Raw genomic sequence first — 9,655 nt, 5'->3', positions numbered from 1 at the left:
AGTACTACTTGTATTTTTTATATAGCTTGAAACGACCCAGTGTTTTTAATAGTTCCAATTACTCACTCAAAACAGATAATAGATGTTAATTTGTCGCTACCGATTGGTGTAAGGAGTCATTTGCCGAAATGGTCAGTGAAGGAATCTTTTTGATGAACGGATTCAAGATGAATCCAAATGAATTCAGTCCCACCAATAGAAGTCACTCTGACATCTGCTGTACAGTTTCTACCGTAATAATCTTAAAAATTCTACATTCAATGCAGGCAAAGTTTTGCAACAGAAATTAACAATTTCATTGCGCATGATCATGAAAACAGTCTTCTTGATTTATAAAGCATATTGCCATTTGCCAGCATGACTAATTGTCACATAAACCAGAAATGAGAAAACATTTGTTACAAATTAAACTCAGTTCTATTTATTTTTCACATATCTGATATTTTGTTTGGACAAGTATTCAAAAAAGTAATCATTTGCCATATAACGATAGAATGAAGTAACCCAAAACCCAAATACAGTGCAAAAACACCCACAAAAAGTAGAAAAACAATGTACACATACTGTACATATAACAGAAAACACCCAAAAAGATGAAATAATGAACAACTAAATCCTTTAAAAGATCAAATATAATACAGGGATAAAACATAGGCTTTCCAGCTGATCTGTTCCGCTGTTCACCTTTAAGATCTCTGTGTATGGGCAGCTTGCTCACTCATACATGTACGATCAATATATAAAACCAAAGAAACATTTGACTATAACTGTATTGGGAAAAGAATGAAAATTTAAGGTATGGCCGTGAAAAAAGTGCAACTTCTTTCGTTCTAAGAGCAAAAGCTTTTACTCTCACATTCATTACGCTTAGTACAGTACTGCATTAGAGTGGTGTTCACTTGCACTATCTAGGCATGTTCAAGCCAAATGCTGTCCATCGAAGGACACACTTCTAGCCTCAATCATGTTGAATATTCATGCAAAGTGTAACAGACAAAAAGTGGATGGATTTGGGTGGATCTGACCCTTTTTTACTGACAGTAACATAAGGGGCAGTTCATAAAAATCAGGTCACATTTATGGACAGCCCATTCAATACATGATTACAATGACCCTGGAAATTAAAAAAACTTGAAACTATGGGCATGTGAAACAGGTTAGATTAAAAGGTGCCTGAATGGTCTTTTCAGATATTCTAAGGTTATATATTATGAAAATACTGTTAAAAAGAACTTCAACCTCTTCCAAGCAGTCTTTATAGATCAATATTTTAGTGATCTATACAATACTGGCTTGCAAATACCCATTAGTAGCTACAAGAATGAGGGTTTTCCAAAGGGATTGTCGTCAAGCATGTCTCAAAAATCTCCCTTTTTATGGTTGTAAGTTAAAGGAATGGTTTATCCAAAAATGAAAATTCTCTCATCATTTACTCACCCTCATGCCATCCCAGATGTGTATGACTCTCTTTGTTCTGAAGAACACAAATGAAGATTTTTAAAAGAATATCTCAGCACATACAATGCAAGTGGATTGTGACCAAAACTTTCAAGCTCTAAAAAGCACATAAAGGCAGCATAAAAGTAATCCATATTTCAGTGGTTTAATCAATGTCTTCTGAAGTGATCCAATCGATTTTGGGTGATAACAGATCAAAATATAACTCCTTTTTAACTTTAAATCTTGACATCAGCAGTCTCCTTGGCGATCATGATTTGAAACTTGATTACTCTTCCTAGTTCCATCTAGCACTCAATGGCAAGATGTACAGTAAAAGAGGAGTGACGTTTTGGTTTGTTCTCACCCAAAACTGACTGGATTACTTCAGAAGACATTGATTGAACCACTGGAGGATGGATTACTTTTATGCTGCCTATATGTGATTTTAGAGCTTCAAAGTTTTAGTCACCATTTACTTGCTTTGTAAGAACCTACAGAGCAGAAATAGTCTTCTAAAAATCTTTGTGTTCTACAGAAGAAAGAAAGACATACACATCTGGAATAGCCATAGAAGGTGAGTAAATGATGAGAGAATTTTCATTTTTGGGTGAACTATCCCTTTAAATTCAAGTTCTTGTCACCACAAGGTGTGTGTGTGTGCGTGTAGAAGTAACTAAATGGCCACTACTTGACCAATATATAAAACAGTTCTATTCTTGTTCTCTCTCTCTCTCTCTCTCTCGTCTCTCTTAAGCACCTTTGTTAAATGGTAATCCGACCAGAACATCAATCTTGTATCTTGAATGACTAACATGTTTACGGGTATGTATCTGAGAATGGAACAGCATGCATATACTCTGTAATGGCTCAAATAAGGATCTTTGTAATTATGAGACCTTTTTTTACTGTAGTGCAAGATATTCAAGATCATGACATCTTTTATTTACCCTAGTACACTGTGTATACTTTATACCATGTCTCGATTTCTACCCTTCAATGCACCTTAATCATGTGACTGAGCAAAGTTTGAAGGGATCATATTGCAGGTAGATAAGTCTGATATGAATTAATATTATTACTTGAAATGCGAAACACCCTGAATAATTTTTTACATTTAAGTCAAAACAAATGATTAATACGAGGAAATAAACACACTGTTTTGTGGTAACAAGTGAAGACCAACCAATAGTGCTGTATGGATAAGTAGTATAGAGAGCAGAACTTCAGATTAACTGTAAGATCAGTGTGGAATAGTATTGCTGGTGAAGATCAGACACTCTTGATCTGAATGTGAAGCAAATCCATAATTATCCAGTCCTCAACCAAAATATAATTTTAGATTCAACCCCATATGGCCTCTGCAACCTTCTGCATGGCCTGATATTTCTCTAATTGCAGAGGGTAGAACTGGGACAGAGATTGTGCAGTATCTTTCTGTTTTAAAGTGGTTTTAACTACCCGGGCCATCATGGGGGATAACGACTGGGAACATTGTCCCACTAATGGGGCTTTCCCACTGCACGGTATAGCTCGACTGGACTCTGTTCGCTTTTTAGGGGTTTTCCACTGTGGATAGTACCTGGTACATGGTACTTTGTTTTAGTACCACCTCGGTTCCAAGCTAGCCGAACCGATACTAAATGTGACGTCAAATCCCTGCAGATCACTGATTGGTTAGAGAGAATCGTCACAACCAGCGTCACTGGATTTGACACATGACCCGCTAGTTTTAAAGTTAGCAACAGCGATAGCAGTATAATTTGTTCACACAACTTTCAAGTTGTAAAAATAAATGGCTGTGAGCAAAACCATGCTGTGGTCAATAAACGAGGTGCAGACTATCCTATCATTAGCGACGAACAAAACGATGCAAAACAAAAGTCTTTCAGGAAGTGTCTCAGCTGTTGGCCGCACACGGCTACTACCGGACCTACCAACGGTGTAGGAAAAAGTAAAAAAATAAAATAAAAACTTAAAAGTGACTACAGAACCACCAAGGACCACAACAGCCGGAGTGGTACAATCAGAAGAAAGTTGAAGTGGTTCGACCAAATGGACGCTATCAATGGCAATGGGAGGGAGAGTGCACTGGACTCGGCCACAACGTTGTTGGGGTCCACGATGGAGGATGGTATGTTTTGTTACATTAACTCTATACACTGCTTGAAAGCTTCACTTTAATTAGTTGACCAGCTACTGGAAATCTTGCTTCTAAAACAACCAGGCCAATTCAACTGTTACACATTTAAATTCACCATGCAACAACTGCTTTATGCAGCACAATGAGCTAGTAGCTCACAGCTAGCGGTCGTGTTGTTGTTAATGGACAGTAATATTTGTGTTGCTTTTAAGATGATGTCACAGCAGTAGAGGCGGCGCAACTATGACGATCAGTCTAATAACCCCACCCACATTGAGACGGCACTAAACTGCAGTGGAAAAACAAGCTCAGAAAAGTAAAGCGAGCATAGTCGAACCGTAACGTGCAGTGGAAAAGTGCCATAAGGTCCTCTATGGTATAGCCATTTTCAAACTGCAATGGCGGGTTCACATCTTTTCTCATTCAGCTTGTCTGACTGATAAAAAAAAATACAACAAACTGAAATGAAAATGTAAACAGATCTTGCATTTCAGGAGCTTTGTGAGCATGAAAATGGAAAGTCTTCATATTGATTTAAAATCAATCTTCAAACTAACAATGAGGAAAGTGTTTTGGTTGAGTTTGCATATCAAACAAGCTTGATTACTGGTTAAACACTAGTGAGTGATACACATATAATGCTCTGTTGAGGAAGCATCGTAAGGACTTCTCAAATCTGAGAGAATTTCACGGGCTTTGAATGGTTCGCCTTTCGTATCACCGTTGAGTGAAATGCTAAAAATAAACGATAAACGCAGGAAAAGAGGGAAGGGCAGAGCGTGCCTTTCTCTTCTTTCTTGTCAGGCGGCAATACATAATGTGTAGATGTTGCCCTTGTCTATTTCCAGAACAAGTGCATCATTTTTTGGGTGTATGGCCTTCTGTATTAAAGAAGAGAAGGCGAGAGCAGAGGAAGTGGCCTTTAGCTCTGAGACTTGCCTTTCACAGTGTTTGTTCAGTCCACTTGTTTAGGGAATATGTAAACGTGTTTGTGTGGCACATGGTGAAACGCTCTTGCTTTGGCTTTAATTGTGCCTGTTTGTGTGTCACATATGTTTGTGTGTGTGTGTGGGGGGATGTGGTAATGCATCAGTTTTTGAGTGTAGGTGCAGACTGATGGAGGGATCAGGGAGGTATTATCACTCGTCTTGTGACCTTCAGTCATCTCTCTCCCAGTTTCTCTCCTTCCTCCTGCTCTCTCTCTTTCTGGCTGCTGTCATATGTGTGTGAACAGTTAGACAAAGGCTTCAGGGTTGGGGCTGTTGTTAATCTGTACATAGATCTTGGGGTCTTCTTCGCGCTCCTGCTTCTGTCTGCGCAGTTGCCTGCCGTAGCAAAGAAGATAGCTGGGCAGGCAGAAACCCAGCATGCTCAGGACCAGTAACCCTACGTTTACCTGCACAGGAGATGAGAATAACGACTTTGGTTTTAGTCTGTTTCTCACATAAAGTGATCAAATGGCTTCAGAGGACTTCAAATATAGACATTAGTTGTAATGACTAATATCATACATGGATATAACCAAATATTGAAGATTGGGTGGACCAAAGATAACATTTGAAAAGATAGTTCACCCAAAAATGAAAATTCTATTATCATTTCTTTGTTCCAAACCATTATTTTTTACCATGGAACACAAAAGGCAGAAGGTTAGGGACTAAAGACCTCAGGCACCATTCAATTTCATTGTTTAACAAAATTATACATTGAAAAAGAAAGTTGACTTCTGTCTTTTGTGTTCCACAGAATAAAGAAAGTCATACGGGTTTGGAATGACATGAGGGTGAGTAAATTATTATATATTTTTAATTTTTGGGTGAACTATCCCTTTAAATGTTTAGTTACACATCTTTACAATAAGGCTCCATTTGATAACATAAGTTAACTAAGTAAGTTAACATTAACAATGAACAATTTCAGCATCTACTAATACATTTTTAAAATCAAAAGTTGTATTTGTTAACATAAGTTAATGCACTATGAACAAACGTGAACTATCAATGAACAATTGTGTTGTTTATTAACTAACAATAACTAAGATGCTAAAAATGCTGTAAAAAAATAAATGCTGTAAAAATATATATTGCAATAAATTGCATTGTTTGTTCATGATACCTAAAGAATTAAAGGTGCACTCAGTAATTGTTTTTCTCATTAAAAAAGTTGAACTCCTAAATACATTAATTGCTATTTTGAAATCATGAACACTTACAATAAAATAAAGAAATCATTCATATCGATAACCTTATAAAAGCTGTATTATTCTACATGGAGAGGGTCCACACATGGGGGCTGCCATTTTAGAATCACATGACCAGCCGAATACTACTTGCTCAGTAACCTCAGTAACTGTCCTGTTATTTGACTGTTTAACTCATTGATTAAAGTAATCATGGCTAACTGTGAATCCTAAATTTCTACAATGGCATCTGAAAACTATTGATTTTAAATAATGCTGCATCCACTAGGTGTCACTCTAAATCCAAGATGACAAAAATACAAAAGTTACTGAGTCCACCTTTAACTATTGAATGGAACCTTATTGTAAAGTGTTATTGATTAATGTTGCCTTACATATGACCAGAGTGTTTGTGTTGTGTACTCACCCAAAGTGGATCCCCCTCCAGTGGGCCCATCATGGCCATGAAGAGGGGCTGCTGCAGCAATGCAAAGAGTGCACTAATAAGAGACTGCATTCCTGTCAGACTACCGAATTGAGAGGACGGGTACCTGCATATGAGAGACAGAGATAAACAATTATTTTTTAAGCATGGTAGACAAACAACACCATGAAATACTCAAAACACGATAATAAAAACCACAAATGGAGAAATTATACTCACACAGCAGCGTACAAACCGCCAACTGCAGAGTGGATGAAGCCTCTTACAATGGTATGCAACATAAAGGACAAAATCTAGGAGGAAAACCAGAAATTAGTTTGAGTTTACAATATTCTGCAAAGTTTCCTAAAGGCATACCATACTCTTTTTATAGTAGTTATTCTTTGTAATGAATAAATAATTACTAGCTAGGGTGATGTTAAAGAGATAGTTCACCTCAAAATGAAAATCATGTCATCATTTACTCATCCCAATGTTGTTCCAAAACTATATGCCTTTCTTTCTACCATAAAATACAAAAAGGAGATTTTAAGCAGAATGTGAGCTCTCATTCATCATTCACTTTCATTGCTCAGTTTTTCCATACACTGAAAGTCAATGATGACCGAGGCTACTATTTTGCCTAAAATTTCCTTTTGTGTTCCATGGAGAAAAAAAAGAAAGTCAGTTATTTTATTATTATTATTATTCATTGTTAGCAATGAACTATCTCCCTTTATCCTACCTTAAAATCAGGTCATAATCAATGCTGGGACGATTGCACAAGATTCGGCTGCAGTAACATGTGAGTGGATCTGCACCATATAGTCCCCCATTAGGTAGACAATCGTTCAGCAGTGGGACAGATGGTTTTGCTCTCAGTTACCTGTAGATGAAGGTTTGGCACCAAGCAGGTCATCCCAAAGCCGACCAGCAGCAAGTTAGTGAAGATGAATGCACGGGTGGCATTGCTAATCTTCTGGATCTGCCGGTCACGTTTCTTTGGTTGAGCAGGATCCCTAAGAGACAGCCAAGAGTGCATTATGCAGGTGTAATGCCACATTAAGCTGGTAATCAAATAATAATTACAGTGTGGGTTGTTTGGCCGTACATGCCAAAATGATGGATTAGTCCTCGTGTTCTATTTGAGGTCAGAGAGACCTCAAGGCCATTTTATTAGCTTGACAAAAATACTTAAACAGTGAAGTTAGCAATAAATTCAAATTCTTTCATCACTTACACTAATGTTGTACAAACCCCGTATGACTATCTCCCGTGGAAAAAAAACATGTTAAGCAGAATGTTAGTCTCAGTTTGATAATATTCATTCTATACAATGAAAGTGAATGGTGATTGAGTCTGTCAATCCCTAACAAGAATGTCATGTCAAATTACTTTTATTATTTTTTGACGATTGGGTTCTCTGGAACGTTAAAACACATCCAAATCATTAAAACAGCCTATATCAGTTATATAATATACTGTTAAGGGGTTAAGAAACAGAAAGATCATCACAAAACTCACTTTGCAACATGTTTCTCATTCTCATCCTCACACTCTTTGAGCTTCCAGTCCATGATGTAACCAATCACGGGGGCCGTCAGGAGACAGAGCAACTGCAGAACCCCGAAGATAGATGTGTACATGCTCACTGAGAGAGAGATAAAGTTGAGTTTTAACATTGTTTTGACAAGTTCCCAAACAGAGTAGGTGGACGGATGAATGATTAGATGGATATGATGCTGTTTACTGAGTTAGATGCATCACGCCAATCTCTAAGCACCAAGGGCTCGCTTCATGCTTTTACATGACAACATGAATCAATGTCAAATGAAGGTGGAAGAGGAGGTGGTGGACAGGGAGGAGGGGGAATAAATGGTGGGGGTGAATCAAGGAAACATTTAATTTTGCCTGCAGTCTTACCCATTTCCATCCTCTCCACTGAAAAAGACACCAGAGCAGCACGAAAGAGTGCAAACAAAGGACAGGAGACAGACAGCAAGGAATTAGCAAGGTGAACCTGCTGTGCCCATCCGAGTAGATACTAAACAAGTATGATTATTAGACAGCCATTATGAAGGAAGCTGTCTGAGGAATACTGCGAAATGGTGACTGCCCACTTTTTCAGATACCTTGGTTACGGAAGTATTTTTCACATTAATTTTCTCTATAGAGATTTCAAAATATTCTTCAATAAAGAGTTCTGAGCCATGAAGTCCAACAAGCTGCGAGATGAGCTAAAACTTTTATTTCATGCAAAAAAAATGGTATTTGAAAATCATATCACTGTAGAGCTCGCTGTCCATTGTTTCCGTTTCTATGGTAACAACAGTTTCTTTGATTGGTTGATCTCTTTTCTGTATTATGGGTAGTTCTTTACCAGGAATTCAACTACCGATAATTCACTTATTTTTATTTATTTTTTTCACATAGGTGCCTAATCACTGACTTGTGGCTTAAATAACTTTAATTAACCCAAAAATTTAAATTGTCCCATCATTTACTGACCCTCATTCCATCCCATATGTGTATGACTTTTGTTCTTCTGCAGAACACAAACAAAGATTTTTAGAAGAATATGTCAACTCTGTAGGTCCATACAATGCTGGTGAATGGTGACCAAATCTCTATGCATGTGTCAGGCACTAGGAAGTGTAATCAAGAGACTGCAATGGCAAGATTTTCAGTGTAAACTGAGTTACATTTTGGTCTGTTCTCACCCAAATCCGATTGGATTAGACATGGATTAAAACACTGGAGTCTTTTGAATTACTTTTATGCTGCCTTTATGTGCTTTTGGCGCTTCAAAGTATTGGTCACCAATCACTTGCATTGTATGGACCTACAGAGCTGAGATGTTCTTCTAAAAACCTTAATTTGTGTTCTAAAGAAAAAAGAAAGCCAAAAAAACACACCTAGGATTCAAGAGGGAATGATGAGAAAATTTTCATTTTTGGGTGAAATATTTATTTAATTTATTTAATTAACTCATACAGTACTCTATGGAAAAAAATAATAGGATGGTTAGTTCTGGAAACCTACTGTTGTGCTCTATTCTATACAGCAGGTGACAAGTAGCATCAGAGCAACAGACACCATGCAGTATATATTTTCTACATACAGGATGTGTACACCATACTACACACCCACTTATACAGTCAATACACACACCTTTGTTTAGGTCTCCTTCAGCAAGGGACTCCAGTATATTGTTCATGGCTCCCATGTAGAAGATGAGTCTGAGCTGAGTCACACACATTGTGATGAGGCTGAGCATGAATATGGGGCTGAAGATGCTCCGCATGAAGGACTGGGCTGCAGACACATAAAAAACAAAACAAAAAAAAAAACACATTTATTACATGTTTGTAAGAAACTTATCTAGATCATGGGCATAGAACGGATTTGCAATTTGGGTGGGGTTTCAAAAAATTAGGGTGGACCTATAGCTGCATTTAATTAGTTATATTTC

The 9,655-nt window shown here is 37.5% G+C and overlaps 1 protein-coding gene across 3 annotated transcripts in view; it reads right to left on the bottom strand.

Annotated features, from left to right (window-relative positions):
• Positions 1–1,875: 1,875 nt before the first annotated feature.
• The window catches only part of LOC127631833 (large neutral amino acids transporter small subunit 4-like), a 31,860-nt gene continuing 24,080 nt past the window's right edge, over positions 1,876–9,655 (bottom strand). For 2 of the 3 annotated variants that reach the window (XM_052110202.1, XM_052110201.1), the window contains exons 9-15: positions 9,355–9,498; positions 8,107–8,124; positions 7,708–7,834; positions 7,070–7,202; positions 6,424–6,497; positions 6,187–6,310; positions 1,876–4,976 (exon numbers count right to left, since the gene is read on the bottom strand). In XM_052110202.1, coding sequence (XP_051966162.1) covers positions 4,815–4,976; positions 6,187–6,310; positions 6,424–6,497; positions 7,070–7,202; positions 7,708–7,834; positions 8,107–8,124; positions 9,355–9,498 — 782 coding nt within the window. In that variant the 3' untranslated portion in view covers positions 1,876–4,814. The remainder of the gene's footprint in view (positions 4,977–6,186; positions 6,311–6,423; positions 6,498–7,069; positions 7,203–7,707; positions 7,835–8,106; positions 8,125–9,354; positions 9,499–9,655) is intronic. The other variant, XM_052110203.1, reaches the window with a different exon arrangement.

Source organism: Xyrauchen texanus, chromosome 38, assembly GCF_025860055.1.
Source record: "Xyrauchen texanus isolate HMW12.3.18 chromosome 38, RBS_HiC_50CHRs, whole genome shotgun sequence".
NCBI lineage: Eukaryota > Metazoa > Chordata > Actinopteri > Cypriniformes > Catostomidae > Xyrauchen > Xyrauchen texanus.
The sequence above is the reverse complement of the archived record's forward strand: the minus strand, read 5'-3'. Positions and strand labels throughout refer to the sequence as shown.